The sequence below is a fragment of the Branchiostoma lanceolatum genome, chromosome 3 (assembly GCF_035083965.1).
Source record: "Branchiostoma lanceolatum isolate klBraLanc5 chromosome 3, klBraLanc5.hap2, whole genome shotgun sequence".
Classification (NCBI taxonomy): Eukaryota; Metazoa; Chordata; class Leptocardii; order Amphioxiformes; family Branchiostomatidae; genus Branchiostoma; species Branchiostoma lanceolatum.
The window spans coordinates 18,709,866-18,731,377 of record NC_089724.1 but is presented as its reverse complement, the minus strand read 5'-3'; the positions used below and the strand labels follow the sequence as shown (position 1 = coordinate 18,731,377).

The 21,512-nt window shown below is 42.5% G+C and overlaps 2 protein-coding genes across 6 annotated transcripts; one reads left to right on the top strand and one right to left on the bottom strand.

Moving 5' to 3' along the window:
- The first annotated feature begins 179 nt into the window (after positions 1–179).
- On the top strand, positions 180–4,421 carry LOC136430815 (uncharacterized). Its single transcript, XM_066421796.1, has 3 exons — positions 180–852; positions 3,201–3,440; positions 3,640–4,421. The coding sequence occupies exons 1-3, from the start codon at positions 484–486 to the stop codon at positions 3,742–3,744; spliced, it is 714 nt and encodes a 237-aa protein (XP_066277893.1). The 5' UTR covers positions 180–483; the 3' UTR covers positions 3,745–4,421.
- On the bottom strand, positions 3,944–21,512 carry LOC136430812 (solute carrier organic anion transporter family member 2A1-like). 5 transcript variants are annotated; one of them, XM_066421790.1, is made up of 14 exons: positions 21,145–21,512; positions 12,876–13,122; positions 12,256–12,400; positions 11,732–12,049; positions 11,168–11,288; positions 10,441–10,534; positions 10,040–10,136; positions 9,645–9,809; positions 8,960–9,155; positions 8,282–8,444; positions 7,747–7,910; positions 7,308–7,372; positions 6,930–7,141; positions 3,944–5,558 (listed from the first exon to the last, which is right to left on the bottom strand). In XM_066421790.1, the coding sequence occupies exons 2-14, from the start codon at positions 13,113–13,115 to the stop codon at positions 5,322–5,324; spliced, it is 2,217 nt and encodes a 738-aa protein (XP_066277887.1). In that variant the 5' UTR covers positions 13,116–13,122; positions 21,145–21,512; the 3' UTR covers positions 3,944–5,321. The 5 variants fall into 5 exon arrangements, with proteins under 5 accessions (XP_066277887.1, XP_066277885.1, XP_066277889.1 ...); XM_066421788.1 differs by lacking the exon at positions 21,145–21,512 and adding an exon at positions 15,979–16,222; XM_066421792.1 differs by lacking the exon at positions 21,145–21,512 and adding an exon at positions 15,642–15,664.

The window sequence follows — 21,512 nt, the reverse complement described above, 5'->3', positions numbered from 1 at the left end:
GAACACTGCGCTTCACGGTGGTCATGTTCCTGCAGCAAAATAACAGGGAAAATCATCACAATATATACGGAAACACGCGCGGCGTGTACTTATTCCGGACAGTACAGACGTTAGGAAACCGAGGTAGCACACAGAACCATGGAACATACTTCAGGAATACGAAATTGAGGATGCTGAGCTGTTGCTCAGTGAAATCCGCGAAGGTTTCACCAGCCGAAGAGCCTGTAGGAGACGTAAAGAATGTGCCAGACGAGCCAGAAGAGATGGCGATGCTTGATAGGGGGGACCCTACAGGTTAGTGACACGGCTTCCATAACAGTATAGTGTTAACACATATTGTACTACTTTCCACTCAATGTTGTAGCTAACCTCATTTCCTCGCTTACTATCGCAGACAAATATTCACATAAATACACGATATTGTAGCGAAGCTCTACTAGATTTCGTTGAGGAATAATACAAATCCCTCTGTTAACTCCTATAATGCAGCATCCATTGATTCCACCCTTGTCTTTGGTTCTCCATCACCCAGTTACTGTATGCACGAAATGGTTTATTCCAGACGTCTGCAGTGTTAAAGCCCCTAACGCCACAATGTCTGAACCAAGACACAACAAGACATCACAAGTGTTGATCACTGAGTTGCCGGTCAAATGTCCCGGAGCCTTCCGCGTGCCGTCCGACAAGCCCACCCGTCTGCCCAAGCTGAATGCACGTCCGTGCCGTCCGGCCAGACTGAAGCTGGAAGACAGCATGATGATGCCGGAGTGGCGATTCAGGCACCCGGTGCCGTCTGCAAGGTCGCCGACTCACCTGAGGAGAGAACTCAGTAACGCGGACATCTGGAGTCGGGTAAGGGCATCCTTAATTATGTTTAGCCATAAGTATGGCTCAACATATTGTTTTCTCTCATGTTTCTTCTCCTGTCAAATCTTCAAATCGATTCATCTCTGTCATTTTTTGACCAAATGACCTGAAATTTGGTACAGAGGTAATGTAGGCAAAAACCAATGTACGTTCTTTTCCTTTTTTTGATATTGACCTTGAAAGTGATTTTATTGAGGTTTTTAGGCTATCTTGGCCTCCTGCGCCCTTGTATTTCAACCGAATGACCTGAAATTTGCTGTATATGTGGCTTGAACAAATATTTAAAGGACTACATTCCCATTTTTGGCATACATATATTCAAAACGATTTATTTTGGGCTTTCTTGACAATATTTGCCACTTCTGTCACTTTCAATACTACATATGACCTACAGGTCATTGACCCCGAGTGCCTTGCACCTGGCCAAGCTTGAAGTTTGCTTACGAGGAGGAAAGACCGGACATAAACATTTAACGTGATTATCGGGAAAACACCATGTTCCCTTAAACTCAGTGGTTAAATTGCAGTTTAGGAAATTTTATAACAGAAAACAAGTTAAATCAATGATTTTGTGAATGTTTATTCTAGCATTAGTTATTCCAGATATTTTCAAACTCCAAATTCTTCAACACAACACGGGAGATCGTTTCTCCTCAGACTGGCGCGACACTCCTGTCAAAATTGATTGATGATCTCTCTCTGCCGCCGACTTCATACATGATCAAAGGCGGGTGGTAGGCGGTGCCTTCCTACATGTCCTACGTACGGGCGTATGGATCGTAGAATTCGGCAAAAAAGGAATGATTAGGCCAGTAGAGTCAGTCCCCGGTAAGGTCAATGATTCGCCCCTTTGCGCTAGCTTGTAACGTTAAATGAATGTACCCTCTGGTGGCCAAACTTCACTGACAAACTTTCTCCCTATTATCATCATGAGCTTGCGTTAGTCTGGTACTAGTGACTATTATGTGCCGGGAATGTTTATCTATCGCACGCCTTGGAAGGAAGTTCAACCATGATAAATGGTCGGCCGTTGCGAAAATTTGGAATCCCATGCTGTTGATTTTTGTGATTGAATCTGTAAGAAAATATATTTTCATGTCGTTCATGTTTTTGGGACGGACGCCGGGACGGGGTGAATTTTTTCTATCATTTTCGTCCCGTTAGTAATGCAAATCGAATCGTGTTGCACAAGAGGCAAAACACTAAAAACGTGGGTCTTGTGGAGTGTTTTGGAGCGGGAAAATGCCGGATATTAGCGGTGCCGAACAGTGTACATCGTCGCGCGCGGGTGACGCTCCGTCAAAACAAATCCGCTGGTGGTCTAGCGCGGCCACCGAAAATAGGCAGAAACACACAGGAGGACTTAGCACCTTCGTTTATGAGGGCAATTGTGAAAATCTTTTGTTACAAATTGTTCGAACATTGAAACATTTGGATAGATGGTTTGAAACTGTTCTAAATAAAGAGATTTTTGTGTAGTTACGTTCGAAATGTTTCCAACGTATGTGAAATGAGTTCAAACATGTTATAAGTTTCAATTCTAATTGTTTGAACACTTTAGAACTGTTGTGACTTAGACATTCTTTTAATCAAAATAGTTCAAACATATTACAAATATTATATTAAAACCCTCTCGGTGACTTTGAATTGACCCAAATATGTTGTTTTTGGTCATTTCCTTCGTCTCCTGTCAAATCTTCATATGTATACTATGGAAAACTTCATTCTTCCCTGGGGCTGATCTTTTTTAATTCAATTTTGAACTGGGTTGATTATGCGCAAGAGTGTAATTTTCAGCGGATATTTTTCGACTGGTTTACATGGAAATGGCACGGAATATCCCATTCTTGCAAGGGGAGGATTCTTTAATTATTTCTTTCAATTTTGAGCTGGAATGATTATGAAAAAGTCCATTCTTTAGCAGAAGTGTTAATCAATTAGTGGATATGGTTGTGGACTGGTCCATATTGTGTTGAGGTGCTACTGGAAGACTCAGTTTTGGACTGGGGTGATTCATTTTTTTAGTGCAAGTATTTTATATTTTAGAATGGTCCATTGTTATTTGGGGAGAGTCCATTTTTTGCATGGCGAGGAGTATGGCTAAACATGCTGTATTTGCTCGCAAATGTTGCCTTTCTAGTTATCTTCAAATTTGCCACAGAGGTTCTGATGTGACAAGATCTAGAAAAAACTTAAGTTGTGAAATATCCGTAACTCAAGAGATGTAGGTAGTAGGACATGAATAAGGGGATGGAATGGGCGAATGGACAAGAACGAAGGCTAGAAAAGGTAATTTGGGAATAAAAAGTCGTTCATTCCTCGCCTTTTTTCAGGTGATTCTCGCTGAAGGATCCAACAAACTGGCTAAGAAGGAGGCCAGGATCACGGCCAAGACGCCGTCTGGGACGCCCTTCGCCATCACGTACGTTAACGACACGGACGTCTTCGCTACACGCGATGGCAAGAAGAGGAGAGCAGTGGCTAACTACTTTGTGAAGCGGAGGGCCAAGAGGGAACGAATTGGCAAGAAGGTCTTCATGACGAGTCAGGAAATTGCCGCTCAATACCGAAGGGTGTGTACTGAAACGTATTATTGTCTTCCAGTGTATCAGTAAACTTTAACTGTGGTACGTTATATCTAGAGGAACCGGAATGAGCATACAGCTACAGAGACATTAACAACTGCACATATCGTTCAGTGTGTGTCATACGAAGACCAATGTTAGTGATGTAACGTTACGTCAAATGAATGTAATCTTCTTCCACCGTCAGCGCAAAGCTAACATCGCGGTGTCCAAGGCCAAGCGTTTGGGACGGACGTTCCGGCCGGTATGGGACGACAACCGCCGCGAGTCTGATCATGGGGCGCGCCGCTGAGCTGAGAGTTCCGAGTCAGATGGAGAATACTAAAATGGGGAGAAGGGGACGTTTAGGGCAGCAAAGGACGAAGAAGAGCTTGAGATGTAGTTGATGGCATGATGCGCAACATGTTTTCCAAGAAGTGTTTGAATACTACAAGGTTGTTTTTACTGTCCCTACGATTGTTATTGACAACAACAGCAAAAAGGAAAAAAAATCGTTTAACTTTAAGCTTTTAATGCTAACACATCCCAGGATGATATGACAATGCAGTACTAGTATCCTGACAGAAAGTAATTGTAAATGATTAACAATACACGCACAACATAGCCAAAGCAGGGAGCCAAAAGTCATGTTTGCAGTTCTAGAACGCTGTTTTGAGATGTTGTTGCCTGTTTTGGTAGTCTACAATACGATGAAACAGAATGCATATCACATGCATTTTAATTAGGTAAAAAACAGTTGACAAAATGTTGTTTTGTAACAGATATCTTAGAAGGGAGACAGTTTGGAATCAAATTAATCGCTACACCCACAGATGATATAGGAACATCTGAAATAAACTTTTTAAGTAATATCGACATCTTTGTCTATCTATGATATTGACATGTAAGGTAACATATGCTTCACTGTTTGACTAATATAGGGATATGTTTTGCATCCTTGTTGGAAAACAATCAATGACTAGATATATATGTACATGTGTCTTGTCATTTATCTCTTTTAAGATACGAATCACAAAACACAGGTACCGTAGTATATCGATTTGATACGAACATACTTCTAAAGAATACGCCACAATACAACAGAGAACCAGCATAGATGGTATGTATAAACGAGACATGTTTAGCATTTAGTGGCTATGCCGCTTTTATCGTGCTGAACATACAAATATTCAGTCATATCTGTGACATTACATGTTTTATATTGTGTATGCGATGAATGATGACACGGTTTCTTGGTTAAAAAAGAGGCATACAAAATAACCAAGAGCATACTAAACACACTTAGTATACCTTATTCACCAACATTTATGAACAAGAATGTTGTTTCCAGAAACGTTGATACATTTTAACAACAGATATCACAATCCATAGACGTCAATTCACAATTAGACTAGGCAAGCCCAAAAATAACTTTACTTTTCTGTGTAGTAGTTAATTAACTAATCATATGTACAACATAATCATCACTCAACATTTAATATATAGTATCTTTGATAACATAAAAACAGTATGCAAATCCTGTGCACGATTTTACAAGCAGTGCGAACTGAAAAACAAATCAGTGACTGACACGGTATGACAATGAATCATCACTGATGTTTTTGGCTTAACGGAGTGGGTGGGATTTCATTTTTATGTCTCTTTTGAAATAATTGATTATTTGCATCGAGTCTAAAACTGTTATTGTACTTACATTAGATCAACAAGAGAGGACTCCTACAGGAAAGTTTGATGGGTAGGTGCACGTGTTACCAAATAGCATGCACATTCTTTTTATGAAACGGACCATCTTCTGTGTGGCGAATCACTTGTTTTCAACTTGTATCCCATGGGGGCTCTTCTAACAGAAGTGTCCTGACAAGCGTTGATTTACGTGGCTGATTCTATGACGAATGCTGGATTTACCATCGCATTGCTGGTGTAGCCCTCGTTTATTGTCTCCGTGGAGTATGTCAGGCTTCTGGGGTCGTACAGCGCGAAGGGTCCGATTCTTTCCTCGCTGTACCGGCGGGTTATGGGCCTCTGGAACAGGCTTAGAGGCCACATCGGTCTCCTGTCTTTCGTTTGACGGGACTCTTCGCCATTTTCCCCATCTTCTTTAGCATCCTGTATCAAAAGGTTTGGTAGGGTAGATACGGCTCGAACGAACACACACCACAATCTTAGGCGTACCGGACAGCTCTTTAACCCCCTTGGTAATCTGAAAATGATCTGGATTTTCATAGCATGGAAACATGCGCAAGCAATAACAATTACATAATAACATCCCAACGTATGACTCCTACTCTTCGATCTTGGATAGTACATATACATGTCATTTAACACTATTAGAATTAAATACTTCATCCATTAGTTTCGCTATCTGTGATAGATTTATGAAGCGAAAGCTATAACCTATTCTACTAAAACTGATTTCCTCATCAGTTACTTGTACATATATGGACTGTACTGATAAAAGGCCGTACATAAAGTTATACTAAAATTGAAGTGATAGATGGAATGATATAAGTCTGTGCATTCTGCTAACAAAAGTCTCCAAATGATAGAAGGAAAATAGTAACATCCGCTATACGCTGCTATATATGATTCCTGCCCATTCTTCTTGTAGGGGTAGTTGGTACAGTTTCATTCTCAGTTTGGAAGGTACGTGTATTCCAATATCATACATGTACGTAAAGCGGCTTTTCCTAGATTTCAACTTATTACTAGGTGAAGCAGCATTATATCGCGAAGGAAGTCAGAGTGGGCAAAAATCCTTCACACAGATCTTAACGTGGCAGTGATGTTTATATTTTCCTTACTCCCTTAGTTATGACTTAAAAGATACTGGTATAAGTACACACATATAGTGAAATAGCACACGGTGCAGTGCGGATATTAAAGCTATGAACCATCTAATGGAAGCTACCACAATAATACTACAAAGAGCTACAAAGTTTGATTACATTCCAGAACAGAAGAACCAGTACAAAGTTATCTAAAAACATTTAACAGTTTGTTATGAGATGTCTATGAAAATACCACATTGACCTTCCCCTAATAGGGTTTTCCAAGTGACGTCACAGCTTGTGAAGTTCAAAAAGCGACGGTTTGTTTTGACGGCACAGACAATGATGATTCTACGACATGGATTTTCATGGTCTAGTGCTTTATGATGGCAAAGGCAAAAAAAGGAGGCATGTTGAAGTAAAGTGAAATCAACTGTTCAGAATTTTTTTCGTATAGATACCGTATAGTTCAGCAGCAGCCGTGTTCACCAAGTCACCTGAGTACAAACACCCTATTAAGTTTACATCATTAGACAGACAACGTTAGTACTAGTCAGCTCAGTAGAGTCTAGAAGTCAAGAAACATTTAGAGATATGAGTCCTCCACATCATCGAAGGCTGGGTTAGTTTTGCCAAGGTCTTCCACACTGCCATTCGGGCGTTTAGTCGGGCTTTCATCCGGAGTGAGATCTTCCTCATCTCGCTTTACCTGGTTCCGTTTCCTGCGGTAGACGGCGAGCCAGGCCACCACCAGGAACACGATCGACAGGAGCTGCAGGGCAGTGGCCAGACCGAGGTAGGACTGCCGGAAACGGGTGTTGTCGTAAAGCCAACAGTTGCCGCGCTGACCGCAAGTCGTCTGCCACAGGAGGCAGGCTCCGTCGATGGCCGCCCCGAAGTAGATGGGAGAAGGAATGCTCGCTGTTGTGGGAACAAAATATACCTTCTATTATCCAACGAACCTTTCCTTGAGACACATGTCATCAATTCTCTTTAACATCTCAATCAAGTGTAGGAACTGTCACCTTTCCGAACTGGGGAAACAATCCATTCAAATGGCAAGTACCAACTGAAGAATATGACTTACCAAACAGTCTCTGAGCCATGTAGTTGAGGCCCAGCGCGAACGACTTGTCCGCCTCTGACACTGATCTATTGGTGAAAAAAAAGAGAAGAACATTTTTTTTTATTCCAATGAAATCTACATGTATTAGCATATCAACTTCAGAATGTTGCTGTATTTTGTTTGAATCTGTGTGCCATCGCTAATATTTTTGCTGCGTATGAAATAGCATCACTTCAATGCTAATAGTTGTAGAATACCCAAAGATGGGTGAGGCCATGTTGTCTTACTCTCAAAGCAGAGGAATGGGTTTTTGTCGTGTTTTTAGGCGTTTTTGTTAGGCTTTCTATGTTGTCCCGTTTTCTTTATGTCACCAACCCACATGTATGCCGGGCCCATTCCTCTGCTTGGAGAGTAATGTTGTCTTGTTTGTTGCGCGATAGGTCCAGCGATAATGTCTTACCTGAGCAAGACCATAAACGCCGGTGCCTGTCCAGCCGCTGCCAGGAACGCCATGAAGAACATGAGGGCGACGAAACCCTGCGCCTTTGCTGAACACGCGGTGAAGCACTTCCCGGGGGTTGCGCTGAACGTGGGGGCCACGACACAGCTGCAGTCTGTGTAGTTCTGAGGAGGGAGAGTCGGGAGAATCTAACTTTGGTCATGCCCGATAGGATATTCTGTCTGAATTAGAGAAATACGGAGGCTTGAATTGCACTAAAGAGATTTTCACAATCAAAATAAAACGCTGGTCTAATATAGCTAAGATGCAATTGTGAAAGAACAGGAACGGTGTGTGCAAAGGCTTAGAAATTACAAAAATGATGCCTTGATTCCTATTTCGCTGAAATCAAGCCAACATGGCAAGCCAAAGTATGTATATGTCATGTCACAATGATTTACTAGGTACATGTCATCCTTTAAACCGGAAGACGTTTTAAGAGATAATTAGTTTGTAAGGTTACAAGCTTGGAGACGTGATGTTGAAAGTGGCTTACCGTTGCTAAGGGCCCGGTGTATGTAGTACCGGCGCATCCCGCATGGCAGGGGGAGTAGTACGTCATCCAGTCGGTCCCGCACACCGGATCAAACCGCTCGGCAGAGCAGCTGCAGGCGGTGTTACACTGCGCCTGGAGGTTTATCCCGTTCGTGGCGTTCTCACTGGAGACGCATGTCAAGGGTGAATTCTGTTACTTACTCTCTTTTTATTAGCATCGATGCAAAATGATTGTGTGTCTAACAACTTGAAAATTCATACTTCTTAACAAGACAAGTTAGATTATAAGAAAGGGGTTTTAAAACACGTCGCATTATGTTTTCATTTATAAAGACCAAACGGACATTCCTAAACAGCATATTAAGGAGATTGTTACATTTACAGATAGCTACCTCGAACGTTTCACAAATGCCATAAAAGACGTAACAATCACCTCTCAGTTCCCGCAACTACTAAATGCAGAAATGTTCGCGGTGGTTTTATGTTCGCGGTTTTCGCGGCAACCGTTTCACCGCGAACTTTAAGCCACCGCAAACATTTGTGTCCAATACTGTAGCAGTATGTGACTATAGCGCTGCCGCGAACTTAAAACCGCGAACACTCCATTTTTGCCTTCGCGCGAAATAAAAGCCACGCGAACTTAAATGCATTTACAGTACTTGGACACGAGAGAACTTACCTCCGGTACGGCAGGGTGAGTCCCGGGATGAAGGGGTTGTCGCAGGTGAAGGCCCACAGCCCCCCGTACATGATGACCACCACCACGTTGGTGAGCGCGCAGAAGTTGATACAGCGGATCGATTTCCATTTGAACTTCTTTGTTATGAAGCCTCCGAAGAAAAGACCTACAGCCGCTCCTGGGATAGTAGCAAGGCCTAGAAATATTGTTTTAGAGGGGAGTTAATAGTACGTAAGCATAACATTGCCCTGTATTGTACAGTATACAAGACGGCTTCAGCTCTCGACGATAACAACTGCGTTTCGTTAACAAATCCGAAAAGCCAAAAATGTGCACTACCTCCCATCAAGCTTTGATTTGGTTTGGCGACGCCTTAGGGACGAAGTATGAATTTATGGCAAATATGGCATTATTTTGGCAGCACTGAACAAAATAAAACTATTCGAAAATGTGCGAATCTTCTACCTCTATACAACTACACGTACCAATATTGGAGACGTCCCATACTATAGCAACAACCGAACTATATGAAATACGACGATATGACATGCAACACCTCGTTTAGTCTTAAAAGTCGCCATGAATCTTTCAAACACTACTCTTGTTGTTGCCTAGTATTTGGTGACAGTAGAAATCACATTAGATTTAAGAAATTACTGCAGATGACACTGATTCTGCGGCTCACCTATCAGACTGTTGGCGTCCGAAGCGGCGAGCTGGAAGTGAGACTCCAGGAACTTCGGCATGAAGACACCGAAGGCGTAGGTCACGCTCAGCGCCGACACCTGCATGAAGGTGATGCCCATGTAGATGGTGTTGGTCAGGATCCTCTTCAGGGCACGGAACATCCCTGCAAACAATGTACCGTTACTGTGATTCCTTAGGAACATGGGGATGATCCCAAAGAGATATCTTATAGCACAGTTGATGGTCAGTGGTGCCTGCAAGCGAATGGAAGGACAAAACGCCATGAACGATTAGTACGAGCACCAAATGGACACAACGAATACCAAATGACTAAAAAGTCGGTTATCGAGGTAGCGCAAGTCTTTGGCATGTGTTCCCGTTCAGTTAACTTACCGACCACTACATCTTTCGGGCCTTCTTTGCCGGTGTCCACCATCTTCGGTGAGTCCGGTACAATATCCTCCCAGTCATCGTCTGGCTTTTTAAGAGCCTAGAAGATCGAGAAGAAATGTGATAAAAGTTGGAGAAATTACGCCCCTAAAATATTTCATGCATGAGCTACGAGATTAGATTGTTAAGCGACTTGTTTATAGTGCTTGGGAGAATGTCATGAATTGGGAAACAATACACATATAGAAACAACAAAAGAAGAGCACAGAAAGACAGAAAGGAAGATTCCTGAATTTGTCAAACTTACAAGCCAATAGAGGGACAGTATAGAATAATGACAACGGGGGAAGTGAATGGCTTTCTTGAAAGGTTCTTGCTCTCGTCTTAAAATGTACATTTCTTACCCTCGGGAAGCAGAAGAACGGTACTCCCATCATGACGAGTAGTCCACCAGAGAACAAGAACCCCAGCCACCATGCACCCAGCCACCGCGGGTCTCTGGGAGATACAATACAAGGTAACGTTATTGTAAACAATACCTCTTCAAAAACTCAGAATTACCAGAATAAAATTCCTATCCTGTATGGCTGACAAATATAGAAAATTAATCACATTGAACTTCAGTAAATAGAAAACCTCTTTAGACCGTCTTTTCGTATAGTCAAACGTCTCATTCAGCATTCAAAGCAGGTGTTCTAGTATACATAATACACCGTATACACAGTATACATCTAATTTCTGAAATACACCAAGGATATTTGCTATCAGGTTTTCAAAGGGTTCGTTAACAGACATTTGTCCGATAACTTCTACTTAAGTAGAAGTTGCAGTTTGAAAGATTTGGGGTCGTGTGGCAGCCGGTGTTCGACTCAGAACCAAGAGGTCCCGAGTTCGAATCCCCCTGACCAGAATGCTGTGCCCTTGGGAAAGGCACTTTACACGACTTTCCTCACTTCGCCCAGGTGTATAAAAATAAAAATGGGTACGTTGTTATCTGTACGTGGCACTGTTAATATAAGCTATAAAAACTTGAGTGCAGTGCCACGTCGTCCTTGTCTGTCAAAAACCGAAGTAAAAAAAAAAGATTTTGCCTTCTAGTTAGCAACATCTTATATAGTTGAATTCACTTACAGAGGTGAAATAGCGACGGTTGAGACGTCAACACGGTCCAAGTCGACCCACCAGGTCAGGGTGATAGCGGACAGGAGGAATCCCACAGCGGGGGCTAACACCAGCATCAACCAGCAAGAAGCTGGTAAACAGATACGGAACGAGATGAGTAAAGTTCCAACTTATATTCGGCTCACCATACAAAGAACGCCGTTGGAGCAAAAACGTTTAGTAAATGTTGATTCATGATTTGTGTGCAAATTTCAATTCCCACTGATATGGAAGATTTCATTGACATTGTAGCTTGGTTATTATTTACGTTGCTCAATTGGCCTCACGTGCACACTACTTAACTCGTTCCTTTCTTGCTTGCTTTTCAAAACATCTATCCACTGCCACAGTGCCTTGTGACGATGCATTGTCATTTCACAGAGCTTGTCAAGTGCGGCGTTTAGATATGATGTGTAGATACTGGACTTCTGGACTTGAAGGAATCACAATGCTTTGCCATGTAGTTGCGCGTTTTCAAGAACTCCTTTCAGCTTTACTCTAAACAACCAGAGGAAATCTAAGGCTTAGCATTACCGAGGTAAAGGGATGAGTCTGCCTTCTTCACATGATCATCCAGGTAGGCGATGCCAAGTGTCATCATGGGGGTGTTCCCGAGTCCGATGATGATCTGCGCCACCACAAGGACAGGAAACAGGGGATGAAGGCCGGTGGACGCGCCTTGGTCACAAGAGTCACTTCCGTTTCCGGCTGTACACTGATTGGTGGTCAGGTTTTGACCGGCGCCTCCGTAGTCGTAGATCTCCACCCACCAATGGGTGACGCCCATGAGGATCGAACCGAGACCGAGCAAGATGGAGCCAGCTCCAACGATGATCGGTCTGTGAGACTTCCCTGTGGAAAGGTAGGTAAGTCATCCCAAGGGGCTTCTACTCAAGAATAGAACCTCCCGTTTTGGCTGAGTCAATATACCCCATTACACAATGTTCTACCCTTGTCTCTTACTTGTGACATTTAAAAAAAACTTGATTCTTTAATGGATCACGGAGGTTATCATAGATTCAACACATCAATACAGAAACGGTAAGGAAGGAGCAAACCTCCGATGTACGTCACGAAGGTGACGACGACGACGGTCGTGATCTCGGCAACTGTCGCGAGAGTTCCACTCACAGAGCTTGTCATGCGGAACTGCTTCTCCAGGGACGTAATCGCGCCTTTGAAGAACCCGCTGTACATCAGCCCCTGGAGTGGGGAACAATGGGCTACATCTTCAATACAAAGTATGGCATCTTATGACGGTTTTCGAACTGCCAAATCGCGATGGACCCCAAACGAAATCGTGCCAATGACGTCGGCTCTACTTTGACCCACTGTTGTGCAGCCTGGTTGTTGAACCTAAAAATGCACTTATCCGGTCGTAAACTTTACCTATGCCAAAAAAGTCATACCGACGAGCAAAGGAATTGTTTTAACCGCATGAAATGTAAATGATGTTTGACAGTCGCAATTCTTGGAGATGAACCAGTTGGAATTGATGCATGGCGCGTTTTCATATGCTTCTTCTGTTATTTCCCCCGAAGTTTATGTGCAAATCATTCAACATCCTTCCCATGAAAGGGTTTCAAACATACGCAATTGTGTATTTCATCATGATTTTTAATTCGCTACGTGTTGCCGTGAAGTATAAGGCAAAGGCAGACGACAAAATGACACTGACCTCAAAGAACATGAACCAGGCCAGGACGAAACAAAACATCTTGGCGTTGGCGCACTTCTGGATACAGTTGGGTCTCCAGCTGCCCAGTCCACAGGACACAGTCGTCTCCGCGTCATCGGCAGGCTTCTCGGCAGACTTCTCGCCATGGTAACCGTTAACGAAGTTAGCACCACTTCCGCCGACTTTGACGCCATTTGGCGTTTCTCCTCCTGCTGTGCCGTTTTCCTGACGAGTCGGCATCTTTTATCTGTATGTGAACATTAGGAACATGCCAAAGTCACGTTTTAGCATGGCCTGAAGGTTTACGTATGGTGAAAAAACAAGATAGTTGAATTTCGCCCGTCTTCGGAAATCAGACACTACTTATTTGAAACTCGACATAATGTATCTAGGTCATTGACACTATCTTGAAGAGCGGCATGTAGTCCGTGTACTCTAACGATTTTAGATCACTGTAATAGGGTTCCCTCGCTACCCTTTTGTAATATAACATAAGTCCTTGTGTGCTTTCCAAGATCCTCATGTCCACAACGTAGGACACTTCATCTCCAAGATCAGCAGCTATGCTGACGAACTCCTGTGAGGGACATGAGCCACCGAGATCAGAGATCAGATTCCACACCTCAAACTTCACGTCACGTAGTTCTCATGTCATACAAATGTGGCGTGACGATTTTCAGCCTCCGGTATTTATCACGTTTGCCTTTTGTTGTTGATGAAAGTTGAAGTGGTCTTAAGTGCAATTGACTTACGATTTATAGAGCGTTTATTAAAGACCAAATGTTGACTACGAATGGTAGCATATTTATCAAAGTTAACCAACGTGATCTCTACTCTAATGTAAGGAAAATGATAATGGCAATTTCCATCATATTGCTTTATCTGTAAAGTTATCTAGTATAACATTTTATAGTCAACAGTAGATTTGTGACGCTGTAAACAAACCTGTCTTACCAACCAAGGCTTGTAAATAGTGCTTACTCAACAGTCTAGAAGTTAGGGCACTTAAAACAGTGATATATGTGAAAACATATACTTGAAGGAAATGTCCCGCCCCCCACCTACCCACACCATTAAATATCCCCTTACAATATCTGATACTACAATTTAGGTCACCAGCGAGATGTGGTGGTCATTACGATTTGGCATATGTCACCAAAAGACATTTTTGTCCTACCACGGCCAGTATCCCATGATGTATTTCACACCGTCAAGTCATCTATTCGGGTCGTCGAACCTTTCCTACAAGATCACAACATATTTATAAGGGCGTCATAAAAAGGTGTTGGTGGCCATGTAAATTATAACAGCCGTCTACACATACCGTCTAAAGTACGGCGTTCAGCGGAAGAATTCCCTTCTTATGTTGGTTTTGACTAACCTTTTAGAAAATTATCTTCATTTCCTGCAGAAAACGGATCACATGTCGTTGGAAACTGGACACTAAAACAGCTAAAGTTCCCAGGTAACGTTAGCTTTACGTTTGTTGTGCTCTTCGGCATAAGCACCATTAATCCATTAAAGCTGGCGCCTCCCAGGATATGGAGGGATATTATGATAATTAAGATGTCACAAACCTTTGTTATGGTCCACAAAGTACTGCCACAAAGTGTAACGTTACCTTCTGGAAATACGTCAGCTTAACTCTAGGCTTCATGGGTTTGTGGGAGCAGGTGGTGGAAACATGTCTTGGGCCGCTAAGTTGTATTTCAAAGATGACACTGGACCCAAAGCTTCTCGGAGCACAGCTTATGGAATCTCAGCCAACAACAAGCTACTTGAATCTCCCTTGTTCCAGTCACGCTTGCAGAGAGAGTATTTACAACAAAACTGGCATAATGACATGCACAGGCAACTCTGCGGGGAAAAACATGACAACACCAAGGCATGTTGTCTCACATCGCTGCTCGTCAACACTGCGTACCGGGCAAGTTTAACCGTACAGCGGACAGGTAAACACACAACAATGGGACGTGCCCTGGGGGCCTATCTCGCCAGCAATCAGTTCTCTGGTGTCGGTTTTTTTAATTCCACCAACTAGAATGTGGGCTAACTGCATCAAATATCAAAACAAACGGCGAAACACACATCGCAGAGCAGACTAGGAAGCAAAATTATTTCATCTGAAGAACTAGAAAGGTGACGTTACATGTCCCAGCACCCTTCGTCGTCGGTAACACTATGGTCCCACAAAGAAATACAGCTATTAGTCTGGCAAATCTACCACCGAAAATGATCTTTAGAATATTAGAATATTCGTCCATAGGTAGATGCCTTCTATGCCATGTCAACGAAAGGCTGATATCTATGCAAACTTATTGCTGCCAATGATATTCGGACCAAAATAACGTCGGTACCTGTCGGTGTTCTGTCGGTAGCAAATTCAAGATCCCTTTCGGTGCGTCAACTATAAAACGTTTCTACCCGTTTAACGAACGAAGGGGACCTTATATACTGACTGCTGCTGCTGTTGTTGTTCTTGATTACTCTCCAAGCAGAGGTTGAGATCGTCAACGTTTTATAATATATGCCGTTTTATCATTTCATGAATGGGCTAGCGAAAAAAAACGGCATATGATAAAACGGTGACGATCTGCTCTTTCAACCTCTGCTTGGAGAGTAGTTCTTGGTAAGAAAGTGCAATTACTACCAAAGCCTCTAATTGTCCAAAAAAAGCTTTGTGCCCAGAGCGCCCCTACACGGGTCCAGCGAACCTTAAATAATTCTCGTCACAGCCACCGGTGGGACAACCTTTACCAAACATACCTTTTAGGTAACCTTGCGCTGAACTGCGCCATGGGAAATTTGATCTCGCTACCTTTGTTTGGGGCGAGCCCCACTCTTACAACACTATTGAAGTCCTTCAACGTGTGACCTCTCCAAAATCTATCGGCCAAGGGTCACGAAAAATCCTCAAGTTACCGCCGTTATAAGACTAGAGTTATCTGGTCAAAACGTATATATAACAACTATCATGCCGCAGGATTTAAACTAAACACCAATCATGTTAAATATGACGTTGGCATACATTCGCTACGATCAGGAGAAAATGTAAACAAACGACCACGACTAAAATGTTCACTGAACGGGAAACTGCACCTACCTCATATGACAGAGCTGTTCTCGCTCGGTCTTAGACCAACCTTCTTCTTGTCAAAACGTAACTACTTCTTTGCCTAAACAAATCTTAAAGCAAGATGCCCGAGAAATAGCATGAGTGGAAGACTGTGGTGTAGCTATGAGAGAGTTCCCATGCTAAATCTCAGCCACCCTCTCACGTGAGACGCCGCGAGGACTGAATGGAGTATTTGGGGCATAACAAGGTGGGTTTTATAGAGTTGCCGAGTCAGGTGAGAGTGGCAAACAACATGACAGCTTCCTTCAACCGTGCATGATTAAATACCGGCGGCTACTGTGGTCGTAATTTCACCATGTCAGATCTGTTTACGCAGTAAACCCACTGTCAGGGTTCAACTATACTGGTGTCCTTAGATTACGTGAGAGTTTTAACTCACTTTTCACCGTCAGAAACTGTCGAAAATTGTACGTCTCGCAATATCCATATTGGCTGTTTCTCTGTGATCGTACTTTATTCTCCTGGCACCGTTTTAGTGCAGCTATTGGCTATTACAAGTCATCTTACGTTTGTCAATTTTTCATATTTTTCTTCTAGTCAACAGAAGGAAGGAAGTAGTATTCGACGATGAAAGCTTGTTGAAAGAAACAAAAAAAAATTATTTTTTATTTTTGTTTAATGAAATCACAAGAAATGCAATGACAAATGAATTTAACATCTACGCTACACCTGTGTCAATAGGCTGTTACATGCGGAGACATCCTCCACTGAAGTGTCAGAAAAGTCCTCATTGATCGACCACGAACCATGCCATAGTCCGTGACGTAGTGTGCACGTTTGTAAGGTCCCAGGGGGAAACGTTAAGAATGGAATAACCACAATTTAACGACGTGGAATGATTACCGCAGTGTTCACAAAACACCGTATGAGTGGCAACATCCCCTCGAAATGTTCACAAAAAGTTTGATTAAGGATTGTTATTTTTGAAGCGCTGATGTCCTATTTACATTGAACAACTCAACAGAGCTATAACGCATGGCAGAAGTACAGTGAATGACGTGCGTGGCAGAACTATCAGCGCAGCCGCTGACAAATAGAGCCCTCAAGCAAAGTATCCTGCAGGACTAGGGAGGGTGTATCAATAGCACTTTGCTTCGCACCACTGATGCCGAAGTATGGTGATGATATCCTTACCCGGACACCTGACCGGTCATCAGGACAAGCAGATGAACCAGGTATCTTTTTATACACCTGAATAGGATCATCTGTCAGGTAAACCAGTAGGTTTCCTTACAACATGCAGCCATCGCATTGCTATAGATGGGGACTATAATTCATTTCTTGAACTGTTTCAGCTTTTTTTCTTTCAATCGAACCCAGAAAAAAATACTCTTGTACATTCTACATCCTATTCTACATCACAGGCACATTTGTATACGAAACTGTACTATTTATATCATAGAAATCTTAAAACAGTACACATCCGACTCAGATTGGATTCAGATAGACTGTTAGTATAATCTCAACGTATTCTGTCATAGGTAGACTTACAAACATGTTATCACACGTAGCTTTATGCCCGGGGTATAGTTTTAACATTTTCATTCCCCTTCTCTTTCATTGTCCACTTTTTTTTAGGTAAAAGGTGACGTAGCCACAAGTGTAAATTGGCATACTATTTGTCAACAACGCGATCTCTTCTCGAATAGAATGTGCCAGTGAAATGTCCTTGAGGGAGAATGAGTTTGTAAAACCAATAGACCGATCCTGTCGAACACCATATCGAACGAATAGAAGACCCATAGAACCCCCTGTTCTATTCAGAACACCTCCGTCAAAAACAGCGTTGGCGGGGCAGAAATGGCACGTGTAAAGCAGGGTACGTATATCTGGGACATGTTTTTCACTGTATTGGTTGAATGCATGCTTAGAACAAAAACGAATTTAAAAAGAAAATAGATCGGGCACTCAATGAGAGGAAGCTTATACCACATGCTGACTACTACAAAGTCCGCAAGCGCAGAGTTTCGTCTCTTCCGTTAGTGGTGTGTGAAACTGGTTAAGCTGTTATGCATGCAGTCAATACAGTGGGACCCCTGTCACAGATATATGAACCCTCTTTTACACGTGCATCGGCTGTTTGTCAGAAACTGGGCGCTGATGCCCACCGACAAGGGAAAGTTATGCGGCGCATACCGCTTTAACATTGACCGAAAACATTGCGCTCTCACCCCAACTACATCTACCCCCTCCTTAAACAACTCTACCCGGGGGATACAGCCTTCAACAAGGTAGACATAGCATTCTTATTTGGCCCGCTCTGAAAGGGTTTCAGTGCCAAAAAAGCTAAACCGAAGTCAGTGGCATTATTTTCAACCTAGCCGCGGCGGCCATGTTTGGTCCGTCAAACCCATTTTTGACGGAGGTGTTCGAAATCGAACAGGGGGCGTGGCTTTGGGATCGGTCTATTGTGGATAACGCTGTAAAACTTGAGACATTTGTCCTATTAAAAAGTCTTTGATCATGAGTTAATGTGTACTAAAAGTGTTAAACTCTGCTTGCTAAACAGTCTAAAGATGATGGTACTTGACACTGTGATATATGTGGAAAACATACTTGAAAAAATGGTCCCCGTTATATAAAATTTCTTTGTTCCTTTACAATTGTGGAAGCTCAAATCTCTGTCAGATCCAACAAACTGATGGCACAAAATAAAAGTTTGACAGGATGCACTAACGATTTTACATGTCATACTATTGGAGCGAGCCTTTTTCTTGATGTTTCACAGTCGATGCTTTAGTGTTATCCTTCGTTTGTCGGCGTCTCATATTGACATTAATCATCCGGCGTTAATGCGTTACAAATAGATAGGTATGGGAACCACCGTTTGGGCAGAGTTGAGTAGGTAAGACCTGCACACTTGGCATTCACCACGTTCCTTCTTCATGATAACCGGTGACGTTGATACTATCTACCGACTAATGAGTAATGTACAACACCCAATAGAAGAATCCGTTTCTCATATTGGGTATTGTACTCTAGACCTTACACGTCTCAGCCAAGTGTACGTTGGCCTTCGCAACCGGTAAATAGAATATTGTAAAGTTATAGAGTGCAGTTGAAATATCAATCAGTTCTAAAGTAAATCTTCAGAACCAACTAGTTACAAGCGTCTGTAAACCAATTCCTTTGGAATATAGCTGATATTTGTGGAATACGTCCTGTTTGCTCTTAGTCCGTAAAAGAATATCAAAACCTATAGGGAGATTAGGAAGATGTTTAGGTTGGGCTCTGCAATGTTGTTGTTTCTTCCCCGGCACACTGAAACAAAACCTTGTCGAAACAAAGATGTTAACAAAATACGATCTCCTTTGTTTAAGTCACGATGGCAGATAGTGCGACATACAAAAGAAGCCACAATTATATGCACAAATACGGCTTTACAGCACGTATTAGTGTTAAACTGTGCGTAGTCCAAATTTATGCCCTGTTGCATCACTGCATCTTAACAATGCAAGGTACGTTTAACCGTACAGCTGGCAGGTTAAGGCGAAACAGTGACGCACGTAGAGATAGGTTTATCTTTTTACAATGTTGTCATTATGTTACACCCTGAAGAATCCATTTATGCTGCTAAAGTTTACCTGAACAGCTGAGAGGGGGGGGGGGGCGCCAATTTGTAGGACACAAAGAGCGGTTGACTTTTGTACGGCATGAAATCTAGAAGTAGTGGACTCTAAGTCAACCCACAAAGTCCTTACCTGTTCGTGTGCAGTTTGTGGCACTTGAAGTAACGGTTCTCTCTTGCAGACGCCCGGGTATCGGTGCTTATGAAGAAGTGGATCAGCTTTTTTCAGTTTGGCAAGAACCAGCATGTACAGTACAGTAGGAACGTGGGAAAAGAAATCCGAGTACGCGAATGGATAAATCGCTATGGCTACAAAATAAACTCCGCTGGGTCTTGCTCCTGTAAAAGCATTTTGAACCGCTATTTGCTAAATTTATAAAGACATTGAAATTGCAGAAAAAATTTCGGCCATACTTTCCATATCTAATGCACCGAGTTTTGATTAAGAATAAACAATAACAGTAGTATACATACTAGTATTCCACTGTCAACTAGGTTATGTTGAGTTCTTTATTCCCCTACTTTGTTTGTACGTTGCAATACATTCGTTACATACGTCAGGTATGTTACATACATTAGGTACGTTACATACGTCAGGTACATTACATACGTTAGGTACTGGCTGTTGGACATTGTGCCACCTGTACGTTTCTTGTAACCTTTTATGTATGTTTAACCACCTGTTGTGTATAACACGTTTGAGGTCCTGACACACAGCATGGGGTAACGTAGTTATGAGAGGCGGTTGGAAACAAAACTTCCCTGATCACACTGTCAGTCTATGCAAGGAGGTTTAATCAAGATTAAACCTCCTCTTGATTAAACCTCCTTGGTCTATGTAACAATGATCAGGTAAAACTGCATCATCAGTAACGCAACATGGCATTCATGTACGTTAAACAAACGTTTATTTCAATGAAACAAGTTCAATATGTCGTCAGTTTGAAACGTCAAATGCCCTGTCCCGGGTGCTGTTCCTTTGTGAGACATGTATAGCCTATTTGGTAAGATTATCTTTGTAAGCATCTTGTCAGGCAAGTAGCATATCTTAGAAAGAACTGCATTCGTCATGTACACAAAGTAGAGGTTCGATCCCAGGCCACCTTTCAATAAATGCAACGGGCCTTGAAAAGGTGTTCAATTTTTGTCACAGGCCGGTTACGGAGGTACAGCCTTTACCAAACATACACCAAGGTAACCTTGCGGTGAACTGCATCGTGGTGAACGATCTCTCTACAACTGTTTAAAGTGAATGGCACTCCTTACAACGTAACATGTAGTCAGTGGGGATCACTCTTCCGAATTTTAAAACTAGATTACGAGTATCAAAAAAGTCTCGCTAATTTAGGCTGTCAAACTTAAACACAATATATTGGATTCTAGACCTGTTATGCCACAACATTAAGGATACAAAGCATAGTCTCATGTTGCTGCTTTAGTAGAAGATATCCTAAGTTGTCACACCTTTTCCACTCCCATGAAGAGCGATCGTACATAGAATAGAATGTCGACGTCGTGAACCCTGCTGGTGAGTTCTAATCAAGCAAAACGGGGACTGTACCTACCTCAAGTGACAGGCTTGCTCTTCTTGACGCGTAGATAAACCTTCTCTTCTTCTCACGGTGTAGCTACTTCTCCAACACCAAAATTTTAAGTTCCTATTCACAGATTGAGATCATTGAGTCAGTGCAACGTAACAGTATGTGTTATTAGACACGAGACGATTCCACCGAGAAGTCTCAGCCGTCCTAGCTGTCTCACGAGACGCCGAGGGCTGAATGGGGTGTTTGAGGCACAGCAAGGTGGGTCTTATAGAGTTGCCGAGTCAGGTGAGAGTGGCAAACAACATGACAGCTTCCTTCCGTGCATAATTAAATGCTGGCGGCTACTATGGTCGTAATTTCAGCATGTCAGAACTATTTGTGTAGTAAAC